The following is a 21532-nucleotide window of genomic DNA, read 5'->3' as shown; positions in this document are numbered from 1 at the left end:
GTTGACCCGGGTTGGGCACCTGCTGACCCAAGTCAGGTCGGGTTGGCCAAAAGTTGACCCGGGTCACAACACTAACCTTCTCGGACGATCCGAACTTAAATTTAGCTTGCAGAGGCATTGCTTTTTTTTAATTGGCTTAGTGCAGACGAGCAATGTCGTGGACAGAGATCAGACTATCATTTGAATGGACGAAGATTGTAAAATCACCACAAGGCAACTTACGACAACGCACATTATAGGCTCAAGAGCATTTAGTTCATCAAACCAGCTTGTTGAACTGCTGCTTCCTTTGCTTCCTAAAGTCATGACATCAATATGTAGCAATCCAAGCAATGATGTGATGGCTATAATTGGTGTTTTTATCTTCTTTTGGAAGTATTTGGCTGACATCACTAAAACATTTTCGTACTCCTGGCAAAAACCGATTCGCGAACTAAATCTTGAATTTGGGATAGGATTGGATGTGCCACAAAATTCTGTGTCATGGCCTCCTTAGTGTCAGGGTGCTGATATGCTAGCGACTTTGCTCCCAGTACCAGTCTTGATGTGCTTGAAATGAAGCAACCTTGCCATTTACTGACATCATCTAGCATTGGAGGTTGAAAGGTGACGGAAATTCCGCATTTTGCACAAACATCGAGTACGAGAGACCTCACCGTTCCTTTAAGAATTCCCTCCTCCGCCGTAAACACAGTGCCATTTTGGATAGCATAAAAATTCGTTTGCGATCCTTCCAGCAGATGTGCAGTCGCTGGGTCCATGAGGATCACATCTTCCATATCTGGAGCCATCCTGTCATAAATTGCCTTTCGCTCTCTCACCCAGACCGAATCCTTTGCCGCAGCATTGAGGCGCGGCAGACCTGCCACCTCCAGCTTGACCATGTCGGAGCGCAGCGGTGGAAGGAGACTTACATGACAGAAAACGTCGGTGTCACCCATCACTTCTCCATTCACAAATTTTCTCTCTGAAGAACACACCAGCACATTAATTTTGTACTCTTGATTGTTTTGCACCTTGTACATATCATTAAATGCCGTCATCGCAGCAACTAATGTCGCCTTAGTTTTTGGTCTCAATTCTTTTTCCAGAGCACTAATTGTCAATTGCTTTCCAGTTTGCATGGCGATGGTCGACTCCACTACAGCAAATACAGTCGTTAAGGAATGATTAATCGTGTAAACAGCAAGATAATATCTGTCTTTCTTTTACGGACCGAGACGACGGATGTGTGCCTCGTAGTCAAAGATTCTGGTCTGTGACACGGTTCGGGCGGCGGTGTAGGCGCCACGGGGATGGGTCAATAAAAATGTGGTGGCGTCTGAGGTGCACGGGATGGCGATTCCATTTTTGGCTGCAGCCACAAGTAGCTTTTCAGCTTGGCGCGTTGACATTAGGATGAAAATTTAATTTCATCGACAACTGACAATCTCATCACGAAGAAAATATGCTTTTTACATAGTATACATGCACCAAATTCGTACGAAGTTGGCATACTTATTAATTCTTCCTGATAAAATTAGAATCAAATAAAGTCGAACAAGAGCATATAATTCATTCACAAAAGTTACAATACAGACAGATAGATTGTCATGCCATGTGATCTCGCGTAAGGTACACGTTTTGGTCCAAAATCCGCTGCCTCCTCGTTTTGTATGCCACCGTCAGCAATACAAAGAATCCCGTTATCATCATCATTGCATTAAAGCCGTCAACCGAAGACCACAGTGTAGCAAGTGTACTATTGTATGCGACGCCCATTGCATAGATGTCCTCGTCATCGTATCCGTAAGCACTAACAACATATGCCACGATCTCGTTCTCATGGAGCCGTTCTGGTTCAAGAGATACAGACTGGCCATCTTTCACGTAGCAAATCGGACACGCTATCCTTGAAGGCCACTGCTTTTTATCGATAGCTTTGTTGATAGCGTTGTGCATCTTCCACATTCTCATAATTACTGCATGAGGACCCTCGTTATCACGTACAGCCAGCTTAGCGATCAAGCTTTCCGGGTTGGATGATAAAAAATTCTCTCGGCATTCTTCGCATCCAAAAAAGTTTTGCACAAAGAGTCTGATAGCCGCCATGACCCTGCTTGGCATAAAAAGGTGCGTTTTAGCCTCCGTGCTATTAACTGCAGCATCAGTCACCGTCATACTGTGAAATAAGGTCCACAAGCTGCACGTGTACGTCTTGCAAAATAGCAACGTTCGATCTGAACTTAAAAAGAATAAATCCATCGGGATTGTCTTGTATCTTCCTTCTTCCTTCCACGTATCTAACATCACTTTCCAATCCGCATAATACCAGTGATTGCTCGTCTTCATCATACTTACAAGTGAAGAGAGTACCAGCCGATTTTGCTTTACCGGAAACGTTGCAGAAATGGCTTCAACCCACATCAAAGCTACCTCATACTTATCTCCTTCCAGTACATCTGACCCCGTGAAAAAATCATTGTGGAATATTGACACCGCCGCAACTCCTGCATCATGCAGTCGCTTTGACTTCATTGCGATAGAATGGTCGTTAAAAGTTGGCTTTCCCGTTTCATCTCCGTCGATGATGTCCATTTTAAGATTCTTTAGCTGCGCTTCCACAACCTTGATATTTACGCCAGAATCAACGCCGTGTTCTTTCATATGCTTCTCTAGCCAGTCAATTACAGTCTTGCTAGTGGTAGCTCGTGGCATTGTTGACGCCTTCTTAGAGTCTGCAGGTACATGGTGAATTTTCACGCCAGGATAACCGTTTATGTTCTCATTATTGCAGATCACACGAAACTTCGTGCAGTCCACAGCCCCAACCTGCACTTTATCAGTGCTGGCATAAAAAGCGGCAACTCGCTCCCATTCTGGGGCGAAGTGGCGGCAATGTGGACACCATGGGGCATAGTAATCTACCAACCAAACAGTGTTATTATCTTTCAGCATAATCTCGTAGTTTTCTGCGGAGAGCGAGTGCACTTGAAATGCCTTGGTGAACAAGGGGCTATCATCATGATTCATAAGAGAGTAGGCGGATGGTGTGGGCAACAATGGAAGGAGCGAAAGCTTCCAGGCCACTACATGTAGTATCAGCTTTTTTTGCGACATCGCAATCTCAGATTACAAAAACCTACAAGATTCTATTATTTCATTCGCAAAATTGTGTTCTGAGCCGAAAAAAGCAGAATTGAGTTACTGTGTTTTTCTGCTTTCATTGTCCCGCAATATGCGTAACTGATATATAGTGTCGAGCCTTGTCCCTTGGACAGTTCAGCCACATCATCGAATACTGGCGAGACAACAACAGTTTAATAATCTATATGTAGATATCAAAACTTAAGAAATAAGTGCCAACCTTCGCTGTCACCGACTTTTGAGATCAAGCCCACCAATGAGCCGTACGATGTTTAAAGCCTCAACGAGATGAACTACGGTCTGAAGATCATCCTGTCAACAACCAATTAAATACCAGTTCTGTGTGTATTTTGAAAATTAGTAGATGACATGGCAACAACGCGCCCGTAAATAGACATCCCGGGCCAAAACACGAGATGCTTTTTGGTTTGAACAGTGCAAAAGCTACCATCGGGGCCAGCATCATGAGCAGTGGACTATTTACTAAGCTCTTCAATCAGAAATCAAAAAGAGGTGCTTCGGTTAGAAACGCTATTGCTAGAACCCTACACTCTTACTTTGGTTCTTAAGAGAAGCTGTTGATGTGAAAATAAAGCAAGGCATTATTGATATCATTACTGAGTGTCTGTTCTTCAATTCGAACAAACCCGGCAGAAATTTCCGTTTGAGAGCACTGTATGATATTTCAATAGGCCATCACAGATTCTGCAATGTCACAAAGATCCAAAACGTTTTGCAGTTTCAGTTCTGGTTAGATATCTCGCTCTTGGGTTGTACTCTAGCGAAGTATTCACTGTGTTGCGATTAACATGGGAGTTGACTAGTGTCAATGAAACTTTATCCTACACGATGGTGTCAAAATTTGCTCGGCTTGTAGTAGCGGTAAATTTGTCCATGTGATGATGTCTTCAATAGTTCTCGCCTTTATTAGTTCTCTGGACTCATTTTACGTGTACATTCGTATTTTGCGATTATAATTCGGTTCCACCTCAAGGTACAGCGAGCGTTGATGGCGCGCCGAGTGCGCCGACTCCAGTCAGCTTTGACTCAGGCTATGTAAGGATCGCAGCGTCTTCAATAGTTGTGCCCACCACGCCGACCACTCACGAAAGGAGTGGCGACGTTAATGCTTGGATTTTACGCTACCCCTCAAACTTCAAGGGTGACATAGAAGAATGCTTTGCAAATGAAGCGAAACATGACGAACGCATGCTTGGGGCAATTGAGTTCATTCTGCTTCGGTAACGGCCGCGGTACTGCGCCTATGCATATCGATGCGCTAGGCCATTCGCCCATGCGACAGAGAGATGACCAAGGACGAGGATTGGCACAATGATGAGAGACAAGCCACACAGTCAGAACGGCAGGATCCACGTGGCAAAGTCCCACCACAGCCTCAATTTCGGGCATCGCAGTATGGGATAGCAAGAGATTATTCGATCGATCGCACAATAAGTAACGCGTGAACCGAAGAAGCGTCAGCGCAGACTCACGATCCACAGGTTTGATACGACGGAGCTGTATCGAGGTTCGGATCATTTTTCCTGGGCCGGATTCGAGCATTTATGCGCCAGATTCAGTGCTCGCAAGCAGCGTGTGGTTTCAAATGGGCAAAAGACGAGGAGATCCACTTGCTAGGCCACTATTTGAGTGGTACCCTATAACAAGCAGGTCGAGACTTGGTTAAGTCAGATCCATGCACTCGATTTGTTTTGAAGTGACTTCGCCACAGCGGTCACTGCATCGCAATCAATGAAGCTATTTACGATGAAGAAAGATGCAGACTTAGCCCGAGATGTTTTTGTACTTGGTAGTAGTGAGCGACGAATGTAGAGACGCTGATGCGCAAGTACTCGACAGAATCGTTCATTATGCGTGAAGTAAGCTAAGCACGGTACCCATGACAAACTATGATTGTCGGACAACACGACGTTTTGTTCAAGCTAGAAATTTCGCTCAATTTGCAGTCTGTTGAGCTTGATACGACAGTTCCTGCTGTGTATGGGAATCGCGTCGTCGCAATCCCTCATCGACAGCAAGTCTGGCATTGAGGCACGAGCGTGCTTTGAATATGGCAAGGTTGGCCATCTTATGGTAGCTTACCCTAACAAAAAGAAGAAAAGATTGGTGGTGCCAAAAATGGCAGGAAGAAAAACATCAAGACGAAGGATACCGTGAATTCAGACTTGGGTGTGCAAGATAGAAGCACCCAAGAGAAGGCGTGTATTTCAGACAGCGAATCGAGTCGGCATCTCAGGAATGATGCGGCTCTATTTGAAGTCTCCCTCGAATGTGAGGATTAGTGTTCGGTTGCTGATGGTAAGATGTTTAGCGTGCTGCTGCGCATAGTGGCGATTAAAAATCAAATTGTTGATCGTCATGAGGATGTCTACTTTTCTCCGATGCTGACGCGCGACCTTTTTGTGTTACGCCAAGCTCGATTCAAAAGCCTACCGGCGTGCTCACATAAGCGATCAGCGATTGGTCAGGTTGCTCAGCACGAAAGATGGCGTTTTTTGTGTGCAGAACAACGTGCTTGTTGTTAAGCCGCGAGCCTCAATCGACAATCAGCAAGGATGGCGGCATCGTAACGGCAGCCACTAAGGTCACAAATTATGGATATGGTATGCAGCGTGGAACACTCATGCATATCCATCAGCGCTCTGGGCATCTATCGTCTGACACAATCGAAAAAAACGGCGCATGATCCAGGCTCTAGTATTCAGCTTACTGATCATCGGCACACTGTGTCGTTTCGTGTTTACAGGGTCAGCAAACTATGAACGCGCTGTCGAGGAAGGACACGGGTGTGCATTTCTCAATCGATCGCCTTGCTGGTATTATCTGCTTGAGCCTCAAAGAACTAATGACACCATAACCCGACTACGGAAGCGGTACCTCGCAAGCGTTATCGACCACAAGAGCAATTATTACCAAGTCTTCCTCGCGCGCACTAAGAACCGAGCAGGAAAAAATAATTTAATTCTTCTTGGTATTTTTTGAGAGGGGGTTTGACTGCCGCGTTTATGTGCTTCTTACTGACGACGGTGTGGGTGCAAGAATATATTGTTATTTTGCTAGTCTGTCGGCGTTCAATGGCAGGCGAGCGAAGCAAGCAAAAGTCCAGTCGCAAGGCTGAATGCATGCGCCGGATAGAGCTGAACATGGTACGCTCCGTGATATTTGCTAAAAAGCTTTAACTAACGTTCTGAAAGGATGCGATCGAGTACTTGGTGTACATACTAAAACAAAGTCAATCTAGTTCGAACGTAAACAGTACGTCTCTTGTTCGGGTCAGGCGCCGCCCGGCTGACATCGTGGTGTTCAATGGACGTGTACAGCTTACCGGCCCTATTCGTGCATCAAGCAAATGTCGGTATGACTGCGGGACGCAGTGATGAATCTAATGTGTATCGCGTACATCGACGGAGTGCTGAGATTGTGGTCAAGATTCAGCATGTCAAGAACATCAATAAACCCTTTGTAACGTAGGAGCGATCAGCTACATGATGGCGCTAGTCGACTCGACCTATTGCAAGCAAGAAAGTAAACAAGTATGATAAGAAGCCGTGGATGCGTGCCCCAAATATTACGCGCAGGACATCAATGTGAGCCGCATAAAGCACGAATTAACAGTCGAACACGATGAAACGGTTATGCAAGTACATTTGGCGGGCACATCGACGTACTTGAAGGCTATGCGAAACACCAAAGCTAAAGGCTCGAGCAAGATTATGATAACAGAATGGCGTTGGAAGACAATGGCGCCTGGATGTAATCAAGCGACACACTGAGGCAAACATGCTACACAGCAAGGGTCATCATGGTCAAACCGACACCTATGGGGAGGCAGAGCGTCTTGAAGCGCGATTAGTTGCGCGCAGAAATGAGCAAGTCTTTGGGATCGACATTGCACTCACACATGGACATGTCGACTGTAAAGATGATTCTAGGACTCACGGCAACGTGAGGGGTACCGAAAAAGTATGTTGACATTCCGAGCGCTAACGTCAAGGTTGATAAAGATTAAGATCCAGATTTGCTGCTCAATGTGCCAAGCAGAATGAAGATTAAGGACAAACCACTCAAGCCGCTTGGTATACCAGTGTGAATGAAGTCGGACGCGATCTAAAGAAGCGTCTGAATGGCCCAAAGCAGCCAGCACGATCGTGGAGCAAGCTATGGCCCGTAGTACTCATATCATGCAGTGTATCAGCAGTGACATGTGCATGTACTTTAAGCTTGACGAAGAAGACGTAGCAGCGGTTGGTATCTACGTCGACGACCCCCTTCTACCCGCAGCGAGAGCTGCCGTTATTGATCAATTTTTCGTGGCAATGGTATTGCTTTCAGTCAAGCATCGCAGACCGGTGTAGAAATCTTTTGATTTAAGATTGTTCGCATCCGATCCTGCATCTATTCTCTTGATCAGGAAGAAAATATCGGCGAGCATTTGTGCGGGCACGGAACGAAATCGTCAGAAGCATCATCCACTGTAATCTGTGGCGGTTGCTACGACGGAGCCGCGCCAGACAATGTATTGTTGCATAACGACGCCGAGTCTGGGATGCTATCTGATCGTTTGTTTCAGTTCCTCGTTAGCCGTTGCTATCGATTCTACGATGTACGCATTGCATTGCATTTGCGGTATGCAAAGCAATGAGTTAGGAACAGCCACCACGTATACGAGACTAAAACTGACAGCGAGAACCTCATGCTATCTTGGAAGGAGCAAATACGATGCAAGTTGAACAAGACGATGGTGCTGAAATCTTGCAGTGATGCTGACTTCGCTGCAGACGAAGAGACAGGTAGTCAGTGGTGGAATATGTTAGTGGGTGCTGTTCACAAACAGTCTCTCAAACACAACACACACGCTTGTGCGGCGAGGAAGCGATTTCAGACATGAAGGGAGAAGAACAGTCCCCTACCTAGAGAGAAAAATGACTTGATACCATGAAGGTAACTTTGCAACTGAATTAAAATGTATGGCTTCATGCAAAATACCCAAGGTCTCCTAGAACTTTACTCATAAAACTTGATTCACAAATCAAGTGCATACTGCGGCTAAACATCAGCTTCAACTGATACAAGATCATGGGTGTACGGAGTTTGACCTTCAAAAATTTTGAATTTTAATTTTCGTGAAAAGTATCCAGTAGAAGGGACTACCAATTCGAAAGCATGAACTTCATTTTTCGTGAAAAGTATTCAGTAGAAATGACTGGCTTAAGCCACCCACTTCTAAAGACAGAGACACGTTGGTCACCTGCAGTGGGGCTGCCGTAGCTCTTTGTTTAGTGGAAGCTTACTAAGGTCACTGACCTTACGTTCTTTCAAAGAAGCAGCATAAGTGTAGCGGATCGCAATCCGCTATCTCCAAGAGTACATAAGACCTTAACCAAAGGCAAACACTCCTCCACTCAAAATCGAAACTGTACTTATCTGTTTTGTTTGCGGCAAAGTCGCCTATATCTAAATCAATAGGTTTTCCTTCTTTAAAAGGAAAACGATTAATATGCATAACTTCTGACACTCCCGCCGCGTAGTGGCTTCTTGTTACAATGTAGCAGCACCATGGTTTGATTACACCGTCTTGTGCAATTTACACCTTTGTACGGTCACACCATCTTGTGTGACCCATTACTTTATACCAGGGTACGGCGGGGTGCGCCAACGGCGCGACGTGAGCCCTGCTCGAGCCTTGCGGACACCGCCGACCTATCGACTTCCGGGAAAAGCGGTATCATTATCATTCGCCTCGACGACGCACAAGAGCAGCAGTTGGAGGCTGCCCACAGGGCGGTTCTCATGAGCTCTTATCCACGTTCGGTCCTTGACTCTCGAGTGGAATAAGGCTTTTGCTCGGCGGATCCCGCTACTGAAGCGAAAAACGCGATAGCTCGATCGTGTAGTCTGGCCCCCGGCCACTACACAAGCCAAGCTTGACCAACGAAATACCATCCGAGCTCGGTTTTTGGTACATCAAGAAATCCCAATAGATAGGTACCGCGCTCGACTTCGCGCTCAAATAGGAGGCGCTCCTGTACCCGCAATGCGGACGATTCCTGTGGTGCTCGCCCCTGGCGAAACCGCTGCAGATAACGACGAACTGTTTGAGCGATGGGCGCAGCGGCACCGAAAAATTTCCTCGCTGTCTAATTTACAGCGGAGCCACAATGAATTGGACTTGCGCATAGAACGCCGTCTTCTATCTGAGTTTGACAAACACAATGCATAATGCCGACTTCCTGCGTATTGCTGCCTACGAATCATCCATCCTGCTATTCTCCCACGAGCTCTAAGGTTTCTCACACGGGTGAATATACGACCACAGTAGCTCTGGGTCATAGCTTAAACTTAGCTCTTCGCCTTTTGGCTTACCCGGCTACTGCCAAGAAATGCGGGGTGCGGAGCGTCAAGATTCCTCACATCATATGCGTCCACGACGTCTGGGCAGTCTTGCCGAAGCGGCATCATAAACTCCCACGAGGTCTCACAGTTTGGTTATCCCCGCCGCTTCACAAGATACTGGGTTAAACCCTGTCGACGTCGTCAACCCACAAGGCTTTCCACGTCATAGTGGACACCACCGTTCTCGTTGAGAAGAGTCGGCGGCGGGCGGTGACGACTAGGTCAATCGCCGTCTGGTGAATCGCGATGCTCTTCGAGCTCTGAAGGACAAAGTCCGTCGTCATCGACCTCCGCTGAGCATCTTGCCGAGGTCGCATACCGCTATACGCAAGTCCTCGAGAGTTTAGAGCACTTTATGCACCGACTGAGGACTATCAAAGCGGCTCCTAGCCGTCAAGCAGACAAATGCGTCACTTCGTGCGGCGGTGGAGCGCCTGGCACCGTTAAACGAAAGTTGCTGCACTCCGTGCTCAAAACCAGTTGCTGATTCAGCTTCCGGGTGGTCTAGCGCCTGTTGGTGTCGGTCGCATCCTTGTACGGCTTAAGCAAGTCCACATATAATTCAGGTGAGTGCGCATCCTTCTCGGAAGGTTAAGAGTATATGCTTGATCACGACCTTAAAAGGTTTGATCTTGGACTGAGCTTCATCTTAAAGACAGCAGAAAGTGCATGTGTAGGTAAGTTTGTTGCATTTCATAAAAAAACAGATCATCGTCCTCAAAGTTTTCAACATTTCTCTTGCTTCTTCCGTCTGCATATTCTTAAGGCATGTCCTGGCTTTCAGCCATCGCATCGCGAACGTGTCGTAAGACACTCAGTCTGGTAAAGTCATGGAGTTCCTTACGCATAGTGAGGAGGCTTACATCAGCTAGCTGCTCGGCTATTCCTCCCCCACGAGACCCTGAGCCATGGGATACCGGAGTCAGCTGAACGCCCGGATTAACAAGCCCGTTCATGTAGAACAGCACGTAGCCGGTAGACGTATGCACTGCATTGTTCAGAGCGAACTCCACAAGTGGCAGCATGGCGCTCCAGCGCTTCGATGACTCAGCGCAGACGCTGCGAAGAATGTCTTCACCGACGCGGTTAGCGCTCTCAGTTTGACAATCGATCTGCGGATGGCCCGCTGTTGACATGGTCAACTTGGTGTCCAGCAACCTGAAGATTGTCTACTGAGACTTCTTAGTGAATCGTGGTGAATTGTGGGTCTCTATCAGAGAAACTTGACTCTGGAAGTCCATGTTGTCGAGAGACACGACCCACAAACAGCGGTGTCGTACCGACGATAGTCTCCGGCACCGCCGCAGGATATTCATATTGCTAAAACGGTCAACAAAGACCACCACACCCGTGCTGCCCGCAGAGTCCTTAGGCAGGGTAAACACAAAGTCCATACTCATGAACTGCCAACACCTGGAGTGTATCAGTAGACTGGCCAACGGCGCCGCCGCATTCGGAGAGGATTTCACCCTTTGACACGTCTCACACGTGCTCTTGTCCATTCGTTCAGCGTGGGCCACCAGAAGTGGCAGCTCGCAGAGCTGTAGGTCTTCTCATGACCGAGATGACCACTGAGTGGGGTGTCGTGGGCCTCTTAGAGGATACAGTATTTAAAATTTTGATCGTGAGGAGCCACAATTCTTGGCATATCCTTTGAGTCGGTGCTATAATATAGCGAACCGTTATTCAACGAATATCGGTGCAACCGTGCGCACAGTCACGACGACAACTTCTTGTCCGAGTTTCCAAACTCCTTGCTCCCAAGAGTCCGTAGCAGCGCTACGCACATATCATCACCCGCGTATACGGCGCGGATCAAATCCGTCACTGACGACGTCACCGTCGTGACATGAGCAAGCTCCTAATTTGGTCTGTATGACAACGCATGAGCCAATGCATTCTGCTTTCCTGGCTTATACTCCACCTCGAAGTTATATTCTGCGAAGAGGGAGAGCTACCTGGTCATCTTCTGCGAGGAGAGGTGACTGACTGAGTTGCGGCGCGTACTGAGGCATGTGTTGTGTAGATCATAGACGGCTTGGAGCCGAGCAGGTGCACCCTGAACTTGACAAGTGCATACTTAATCGCATGAAATTTCTTGTCGTGGTCTTCTCCGCAGCCTTAAGCTGGCGAGTTTCGAACGCGATCACCCTATCTCGCCCCTTGGCGTCTACTTGCAGCAGTGCACAGCCGGTGGCAAAGTCCAAAGTGTCACGGACACACGAAAAGGACGGTCGGGGTCTGGCAACGCCAGTATTGGTGCATGAAGGAGGCTGTCTTTGACCCTGTCAATAGTCTCCCGATGCTCGATGACCCAACACCATTCCATCTCCTTTTTAAGGAGGTTCGACAACGGCCGTGCCACTTTTGCATAATTCTCGCTCTACTTGTGTAAGTAGTTGGCCGCTTGCGCTGGTCCTTTTGGTGCATTGGAACCGACCAGGTCACATTGCCCTTGACCTTAGCGAGATCCACTTGAAGGCCACGCTTTCCAATGAAGCACCTCGGAAATCGATTTCATTTACGCCGAAGATGCACTTATCAGCATTAGCATACAGCTTATTCACGCGCATGTACTCGAGCACCGCTATTTCATGGACGATGTGGTTTTCCTCATCTGTCCTCTCGTGCCCCGCACGTCTGTGGACGAAGATGTCATCGAATTATGTCTGGGCATACGCCCGGTGGGTCCTGAACAACTGCGTCACAAGATGATTAAGTGCTGCTGGTGCATTGACAGCCCTTGGGGCATCACCAGCCACTCCCAGAGCATGCCGCTCCAATTACTCATCGCTGTCAGCGGATATCACTCGATCTCATGAGCAATTGGTAATACTCGTCGCCCAAGTCGAGGGCTCTGTACTTTGTGCATCCAACCATGCTGTTCTAGAGGGCCACCTTCCTTGGATCGGCATCTGTGCCGGAATGGTGGCAGCGTTGAGCTCATTATAAGCGTGAACAATACGCCGCTTGCCGTTCGGCTCCCGGACACAAAACTTGGGGAGACTTGCTCTCGCGCACCATTCCTGCGTCGTGCTTCGCACGGCAAAAAGGCGTCAATGACGTGGCACTGCTCCATGGACAGAGGCCGTTGGTTGTTTAGCAGTATCTTGGTTCCGGAGCCGGGTCGATCCCATGACACAAACCTCGGTTCGGAGGTATGACCGACAGCGGGATTTTGGAGACGACGTCTTGAAATTCCTTTACCAAAGGATAGTTTGGATCCGAGGGATTCTCCAGGATCGATGATCCACTTTGTGCGTTCAGAACCTTCTTTAGTGTCCTCCAAGACAGCTTCATCCAGAAGCGACGACGAGTTAATGTCCTCGTTCGGTCGTTAAATGACCACCTTGGCTAAATCGCCTTCCTTGAAGGCACCACCGAACTCTTCGAAGAATATCATGTCCAGCTCAAAGGCAGCATCCACCGCAGGAATAGCCTCGAGGGTGACGTCGCTGTCTTCCTTCCCTGTGATACCATTGACAAGGCTGTATAACTGTGCGCTATCGTCTACGGTAGACACACCCTGGGTCAAGGTCGGCGTCCTATGTCTTGCACCTAATATACAGCATCGCCGCTGTCATTTCGCAGAGATTTTACGTCTCGAAGAGACAGTAAGAGCACGCACCCAGTGTCGTCCAGTGTCCCCACTCCCTGCTCCACCGAAGCCTTGATGCTATAAACAACAGCCGAAGAGAAGCTGCTAATTCCGCAGTCTTCGTCTAGTGGATATTGTGCCACTTCATGAACATCTGAAGGGCCTTGCCCAAGGTGCCCTGGTCCTCGTCCGACCATGCCACTCTTGGCATTCAGCAACTGCTTCGAAACGTGAGCAGTGCTTAGTGGATTACGTGCCATTCCAAGCGCATCTGAAGAGCCTTGCCCAAGATGTGTCGGACCATGTCGGACCATGTCCGACCATGCCACTTTTGGCGTGCAGCGACTGCTTCGATACTCGAGCAGCGCCCAGTGGTTTACGTGCCACTTCATTTGCATCACTGGGGCCTCGCCCTCGATGTCTTGGCACTTAGCCGATCATGCCACTCTTGTCATTCAGCAACTGCTTTGATTCTTGACCAGTTGAGATGCCACTCCATGTTCAGCCTGCGAGTCACGCTCGGGACTCTTGTCTAATACACCTTCGGTGTTCGACAACTCGGATACTCCGATATTCAGCACATTGATCGTCCTGGTCCAGTGCCCTCGCCAATAGCGCTTTTACTTCCTAGCAAAGGTGGGTTCTTGAATCACCAAAGCTTCACCAGGAGATGTGCGCGTAGCGCCCAAGATCTTCGACTTCCAACCGTCCATGTCTCATGGTGTTCCAACCATGCCATACCAAGGATAAGGTCGTACCTTGAATCCAAGCCTAAGACTATGCAGCGTTACACACTATCAAAATCAAGAAACTTGACACCGAGATCTACAGGGATCCTCGGCACCGTGACACAAGTCCCCGTCACTAAGCGAACAGTTACGGTGTCACGAAACCGCGCTTTCAGGGCCTCAGCATACAGCTGACTTACTTCTATTGTGGATGTCGAGCATAATTGCCCGTCACCCCGAAGTCGGTAAGAATTTTTCATGGCTTCTCTAAGCCCTTCACAGTCGCTTTCATGACCAGCAAACCCGGCTTGCATACACGTTCGGTGTTCAAGAGCACGGAGCTCTTCGGGGCTAACCCTGCTGACCTCTACCTTTTTGAGGCTTAATAGAACTCAGTCTTCCCCAATCGGGCGCCCCGCGCCTACTGGGTGTCGCCGTTTCCTTGCGACAAACCAGACTGGTGAGAAGCGGGACGTCGATTTAATGAACCTTGACGCGCCTTGCGCCGGGGGCAACCAGTCCGAAGATGACAAGTGTCCACAGACAAAACACTTCGAGTGCTTGAGCGCTGCCCGGCAGCTCGGAGCTCTTCCCCCTTTTTCTTAGCATAGCTGATTTTCATTGGCTCAGGGCCACTCGACGAGCTCTGAGGGTGTGCATTCCAACCAAGTCATGCCGACTTAGAGTTAACTTTGAAATTTGATGCCACATTCACCGCTTCTTCAAAAGAAGACGGATGCACACGAAAGACTTCCATTCTGGCCACACCAGTGCGGAGCCCCCCAGACAAAAACGGTCACTGTGACCGCCTCGGGAAGAGGATCGGCTGCTATCCCAGCAATGAGAGTACGCAACTCTTTGACAAAGTCCACCAATTCCTTCTTGCCCTGTTGGGCGGCAAGGAAACGCGTTCGCACGCGATATACCTGTTTAAGCTGTGAGAACACTCGCAGAATCTGACGCTTCAGCTCCGCCCAGGAGGAAAGCGCCGCTTCAACTGGAGTACCGCACGTCAGAGCCCATTCGGCGCTTGGCCCCCGAGCTTGGAGATAGCTAGCGCCACGCGCTGTTGCTTGTTCTGGAGCATGGCGGGAGCCCTAGCCACCTCGGCCTCTCTCACACAAAAGCAGATTATCTTTATCTTTACCATCAAAGGTCTTTTTTTCTCACAATGAGCGGCCTGAGTCGGGAGGGATCATCCATCGTCGACGGCGGCGTAATCGACGCGGTTGACGCCGACATCTTCTGCTCTAGGTGCTCTAGCAGAGCATTCTCATAGCTTAAAACCGCCTTTAGGGGCGCGCTTATCGCTTCAGATCCTTGCGAAACAAGGTGCTTGACGTCCTCAGGGTCGAGCGTGAGCATCAGCTTCTTAAGCCCGTCATGCATGACCCGGGGCAAATAGGAGAGTTTTCCATCCCCAATGAGGATCAGTCGTAAAGACTCAGGCGTAGATTGACTACAAGTGCCGTAGCTCTTTGCTTAGGGGGCGCTTACTAAGGTCACCGACCTTACATTCCATACTAGAAGCAGTATGAGTGTAGCGGATCGGAATCCGCTACCTCCAGAAAACATAAAATCTTGCCCCAAGGCAAATACACTCTTCCGTTCAAAATTAAAACCGTATTTATCTGTTTTTTGCGGCAAAGTCGCCTATATCTAAATATATAAGTTTCCTAATCAAACAGTAAAACCTAATTAATATGCATAACTACTGGCACTCCCGCCACGTAGTGGCTTCTTGTTGCGGTGTAGCAACACGATGGTGTGATTACACCGTCTTGTGTAATCCACACCTTTGTACGGTCACACCATCTTGTGTGACCCAACCTTTTACACCAGGATACGTGTAACCCCGTTACATCACCAGTACAGATCCACAGGTAGGTACCAACATACTGTATCACACAGAATGTTTTACATTAGATGTTACGTTTGCATTTGGCAACACCATACTGTAATGATTTTTTATCAATCCTCTCAATGCATGCAAAAGGTACATAGAGGACTTTCATGTATTGGCTAGGTTTAGCCCATTACACTAAATGGAATGCCAGCGAACCATGAAGGCCATTTTTTCGGCACTTGAGACGACACACGAGCTCTTGGGCGCTAGAGAAGTCGTTGAAGAGGTGGACTTGCTCCAGATCTGCCCATATAGCTGTATGTGGATAATATAGCAGCAATTCGTCCGATCGAAGGAGGAGCCGTGTTCTTGCAAGCAAAATATATCGATGTACACCGGAAGTTTGTTTAAGACTATGCTCGACAGGGCGTTGTAAAAATACAATATGTCCGTTCGGAGCTTATGTTCGCGGGTTTATTAACTAAGATGCTGGATCAGCACAGACTTGCAAATTTGTGAGCACTTGTATGGCTGCGCTACGTGTGACGGCGGGTTATGATCACGATTAAAAGAGTTATAATAGGGCTATGATATGGTCATGCGTTGCGCGAGCCGACCAACACGCTACATGACGGCGCCAACAACCGCTTAATATGATGATGTCCGCAACTTTCTCTCTTAAATGGTTGATAGAAGTCAGAAGCTGCTGCGGGCATTGACTGTGCTGCCGATATATATACCCGGCGCAAATCGAGATATAATACATTGAGTTCGGACCCCACTCCTTTTTGCTAGCCATTTTGTCCATGCTCCGTCCAACACACATTTTTTCGTCGCTGCGAAAAATTTGAGACCGCTTCGAAAGTTAGATTACATCAAAACGATTTCATCTGCCACGAGCTCATCAGATGAAGCCTGCATTAAAAAAAATTACTGCGCGAAAGGAAACTTGCTCTTTAAAGAGCTGGGTAGTCCCGAAGGTCGGTATCTAGTACCTAAATCGGCTGCGGGAGATTTGTACACAGTGGTTTTTTAATGCTTGCAGGCAATATATCTTCAGAACGAACCAGCAAATCATCGATCGAGCGCGAATTTAGTGCGTAATGTGCGTCAACGACACATACATTTTGAAGTCGAACCAATTGTCGCGGTGTTTTTATCGGTAGAGATTGTGATGCACTTTTGCGAGAAAATACTAAAACTTTGGATCGCTGAATTTCCAGCAACATTGTCTTCATTAAGTTGAGCTAAATTCGCTCAAGAAATACAACAGAAGCATCGCATACACCTCGCGCTAGCACTGGATGTAAAGAGAACAATTTAAAGCGATTATCGTAGCATCATCTTATGTGGAGTTAGAGCTCTATATCCTTTAGTGGGATAAAGACGAGCATTATCCTCAAGGGAAAATTGTGAGCTTAGCAGCGCGACTATGCCACCATTATGACGCCTTTACCTTAATTTTAACGACAATAGGTAATTTCTACAATATACCAAAATGACGAGCAAAAGAGCTTGGGAATAGCTTTACTTTTAATTTAAGGATCACCGGATTCGACCATACCTAAACATAAATAGACCCTCATGTTTTTGATTTCACTCTGCCATTGAATTCCATCCTCACGATCTTCGACGTTTGATTTTCTATCCGATCATTTAGTGTGTGGGTGACCCAAATCTCAATCGTATCAAAACCACAGCTGTGGGTCAGAAAGATGGTGCTTAATGCACAATGATCTGAACTTATGACCTGCTTTAAAAATTCATTGTTTACCGTCACTTACCACGAGTTGTTGCGCACGTATTCTACGTCGCACTGATTCCATAACAAAAGAAGAGTGCAAAAATCTAAATGCTTGACAGCATGAAGAATTATTGATTCCAGTGGTAGATCATGCAAGCAACTTCAAGAAGCAACGAGCTCAATCTTTGATCACCAAAGTGTCAATTTCATTTGTCGTCGTCAAGTAAATGGGATGAAGTTTCTCATTGGATTAAGCTGCTAACCGAGTCTTGCCGAACGGTTTTGCTTTCAATCAAAATTTGTCATTTGCAAACATTGACGAAGTCGGTAATAACTTCGAAAATATATTCCATGAAAAATGTGATGATAATGCCTAGGACCACACAAACTTTAATGCACAGTAACTATCCATGAACAACGAATCAGTATTAACAAACATACAGAGAATGAGTTTGTACACCTCGCCCAGAATAAAAGAGTCCATGGTTCTTTGAAGGGATCCCTGAGCAGCAACAGGGCTCAACGTAAGTCGTTCGGCAATGCGTAAGTTGCAACCTTCGATAATTTCATAGACCGCTTTTACAATTATTAATTAGCTATTGACAGACATTCTTGTGTGAAGATACTTCGTCATGAGTCGGGCAGTGCTCAAGGCACCATTCCTAACATTACAAACAGCCACACTATTCTTAACAAATTACGTCAATGTTAGCTTGTCACAGCGTGGTTCATATTTTTTGGCGTTGTCATTACTTTTATCAGCTGAAGTGCAATATGAGTCGTCAAACGTTCAAATATTTTGACGCATTCTGTGTCACCAAGCCATGTTAAATGACATGACGCTTTTGTCAATTCAACATTTCTCGCACTAACAAGGTACCACCGTCTGATTATCCAATAAAGTCGCTTTGCTTCACTAAGCCACAAACTTCTAGGACGGTAGGAATACCTCCCGGAGCGTTGTAATTTAGCTTGATTCAACTTGTGGGCTCCCATGGTAGCTTTATCTACAAGAGCTTTGGCTTCTACGATAGTTAGTACTATTGGAGCATGATGTGTTCTCACAGTAGTGTTAGCTACTGGAGTATTTGTCTCCACAGTAGTGCTCTCTACTGGAGAATTTAGTACATTCACATAAGCGTCACATACTGGAGCTTTTACTATCACAGTAAATTTGTCTACTGAAGCATAACATGCTTTCAAGGTAATATCATCTACCGGATAATTGGCTTCTTCAGTAGACCAATGGGAGCATAGTGCGCTTCCACAAAAGACTTTACTGTTGGAGAAAGAGCTTCCACAGTAGCATTAACTGGTTTCCACAGTAGATATATCTATTGAAGTAATGCCTACCATGATAGATCCGTATATCGGAGCAACACCTTGTTTTGACACAAGTATTGTCGCAAACCGCACCTTCTTGGTGACTTGTGGATTCACAAATATGTCGCGAAAGCCAACATAGTGAGCACTATCTTCGATTGTGAAGTTGCTAAGCTGGTGGATAGCCACTGACGGGTCATGACGCCCGTAGGTGTGACTTCCACCCGGCAAGCTACTCATAATCTTCCTGATCCTCCGGTCGATCAATGGCTCGTGCACGCATACTCTAGTATCAGATCATGTCGATCGTCCATGTTGATGACGAAGAACGTCGACTTAAAGTCAAAGTCCGAGAGTTTAACTCGTAGATCGACTTTGATCTTCTGCTGCGTAACAATCGCACCCTTCGCAAGACGGACATGAATGTTATGATTCTTATTCGCACGAATACCATCGAAGAGGAGCGGATTCTACGCAGTACTCCTCTTCCAAGTAAATTATGTTTGTGCTCCAGAGTCAATAAGGACTCTGAAGGGTCTTTCAAATTCCTTCACCGTCGCTAAGATAAAGAGAGCGCCTCCTTCCCTCTCCACCTCTGTAGGAAGTCAAAAAATTCCTTGGGGTCAGCTGGCTCCTCTGCACAATATGTTCATATCCAGTAGGCCGCCCCGCGCCTACTAGGCCTGCGCATTTTCTGACAATGAAAGAAAACACCCCGGAAAGTGTAACAACATCAACGTTGTTGAGGGATGGGCCTCCCCGACTGCCGCGGAATTTGGCCGAACAACCACCACGTCGGCTGGCTCCACCTTAGAGGAAATTGATGATACACCAGTGGGTTTGGACCCGTACATCTTCGTCGGGCAGTCCGTTTGAGGTGGCCCACTCGGCCACAACCATAACAGGTCACCTGTAGGCGATCAATCGCAGACAGGTCCATGGGTTCAGGGCCACCACCTGGCGGCGGCTACACGTTGGTGGGACGAGTAGATAAGCCACGCGATTATCTTGATTGATCGTCGACGAAAGACTTCATTCTTTGGCAGGTCGATTGGAATCATTCCACAAAGACGGTGACCATCACGCCTTCCGGAATAAGACTATCGGCCAGCAACGCTTGTAACTTGTGAGGTACTGATATAAAGTCGTAGATCGAGGTTTTGCCCTGGCGACAGCTCAAAAATATCCCATTCGGTGGTAGAAACGTCTTTGCCATCGGTTCTTGGAGAACCTTCCAAGGGGATAAATTATTAGGAAGGTAATTCTCCCACGTGAAAGCCCAGTCATCGACGGTTCCTTGCATATGCGAAACCGTAAATACAACCTTCTGATGTTCCTCGTGCGCCAGCGCTAGCGTCAATGCCATATCCCCTTAGCGGAACCAAAAGTGGATGTTTTATCCCTGCTTTCCAAAGAAGAACTTAACCCGGTCTACCACACTTTCTGGAGATGGTGGCATCGTCACTTGGTCAACCAGGGTTGGTGGAGTCGGGAGCAACAGGGCCACACGATGCTCCATGTGATCCAGTACAAACAAGGAATAAATCTCGAACCAGGATTTGCTAAGGCCTTCATAGGTGCACAGGACACTTCAGAACTAATTGTGCTTTGCCAAGGCATCACCCATTCCGCATCGGACAAATACGGTTACTTGGAGTGGTCCAACGGTGACGGTTGGGCTGGGAAGTCAGTATGATAGCCGGAATCGGACATCCTCAATGTCGGCGGCGGATCGACCACAAGTGCTACCAGGTGTCAAAGGACAGCTGGTCACATGCACTCTTGCGCTGAGGTAGCTTTACTTCAAGGCTTGGTCTTCTTGCATAGCTGTAGTACGCGCCTCTTCAACCACAGCTGTATGTGAATTTATTGATGTAATGAAGACTGAGTATATTATAGGTGGTTTTATCCAGATCCAAATCTTAACCATAAAAAGCAATAAATGTAACTTAGTGCGTAACTTAGTGCATACCACACAAAATGTGTAATGGGTCTACCACCCATTACAGAAACTGCTGTAATACCAGCAGATGTTCCATTGGCTGCAGTCTGTCTCGGTTTGAAAATATGAAGGGTAGGGCATATACGCGAGGCCAAGTGATATACCAATCACTTGGAAGAATCAAGTCCTAGTACACGCAAAACCACCCACTGGTAAAAATGTGAAATTTGTCCTACCACGTGAAGGCTAAGGTCAATGGGAACGAACTTAATAGGAGCTGACTTTCTGTGAGCTGAAGCTCAAAGTCCGCGATTATTGGCTGTGAATGTCAGAGTATAGGGCTTTGTAAAATCGTAAGTGTCTCAATTAATTCAGAAGCATCTTGCAATTACGTACGGCATGCGGATGTTATAAGTAGACAGTACACGAAGGCCTTGACGAAGCGTGTAGCGAACGTGTCTTGCACCGTTAAGGTTCGTTTGAACCATTTTCAAAATATTTAAAGACTTTGACCGCGTGGAACGCGGTCCGGTCTCTGAACTAAAGAACTACTTCATTCAGCTATGTCGTGGCTGTAAAGCTGTAAGCGATGAAATAATCGAAGAACAAAACCACTAAAATCTACACGTTTCACTTTTTGTGAGGCTTTGTCAATTCATAAACTCACACTGCCAAATGGTAGAAGCGCTTTTGTGTAAATTATTTTCATTAACTTTAATTTACCTAATCAACAGATAAAAATATAAAAGGCAACGTATGTATGTTCCTACATACTAAACATGCAGGCAGCCATGTCAAGACATGCGGGCGG

At 47.1% G+C, this 21532-nt stretch overlaps 4 protein-coding genes across 4 annotated transcripts in view; all 4 read right to left on the bottom strand.

Annotated features, from left to right (window-relative positions):
• The window catches only part of PHALS_15159 (uncharacterized protein), a 518-nt gene extending 2 nt beyond the window's left edge, over window positions 1-516 (bottom strand). The window contains exon 1 of the mRNA XM_024719694.2: window positions 1-516. This exon is cut by the window's left edge and continues 2 nt beyond it. Within this exon, the coding sequence (XP_024584967.1) occupies window positions 169-390 (222 nt within the window). The 5' untranslated portion in view covers window positions 391-516 and the 3' untranslated portion in view covers window positions 1-168.
• On the bottom strand, window positions 515-1394 carry PHALS_06412 (thioredoxin-like protein; the record flags this gene model as incomplete). Its single annotated transcript, XM_024719693.1, has 3 exons — window positions 515-586; window positions 657-1141; window positions 1217-1394. The coding sequence occupies 3 exons, from the start codon at window positions 1392-1394 to the stop codon at window positions 515-517; spliced, it is 735 nt and encodes a 244-aa protein (XP_024584966.1).
• Window positions 1395-1590: 196 nt separating this feature from the next.
• PHALS_06411 (protein disulfide-isomerase domain) lies at window positions 1591-3524 on the bottom strand (the record flags this gene model as incomplete). The annotated part of the gene is made up of 5 exons (XM_024719692.1): window positions 1591-2903; window positions 3116-3121; window positions 3188-3280; window positions 3347-3361; window positions 3461-3524. 5 exons carry the CDS (start codon window positions 3522-3524, stop codon window positions 1591-1593), a joined length of 1491 nt encoding a protein of 496 aa, XP_024584965.1.
• A 13144-nt stretch (window positions 3525-16668) lies between these two features.
• On the bottom strand, window positions 16669-16941 carry PHALS_06410 (uncharacterized protein; the record flags this gene model as incomplete). The annotated part of the gene is made up of 2 exons (XM_024719691.1): window positions 16669-16707; window positions 16780-16941. The coding sequence occupies 2 exons, from the start codon at window positions 16939-16941 to the stop codon at window positions 16669-16671; spliced, it is 201 nt and encodes a 66-aa protein (XP_024584964.1).
• Between the last annotated feature and the right edge of the window lie 4591 nt (window positions 16942-21532).

This window comes from Plasmopara halstedii, assembly GCF_900000015.1.
Source record: "Plasmopara halstedii genome assembly, contig: Scaffold_2956, whole genome shotgun sequence".
In the NCBI taxonomy this organism is placed as follows: domain Eukaryota; phylum Oomycota; class Peronosporomycetes; order Peronosporales; family Peronosporaceae; genus Plasmopara; species Plasmopara halstedii.
This window is presented reverse-complemented; position numbering and strand designations above follow the sequence as displayed.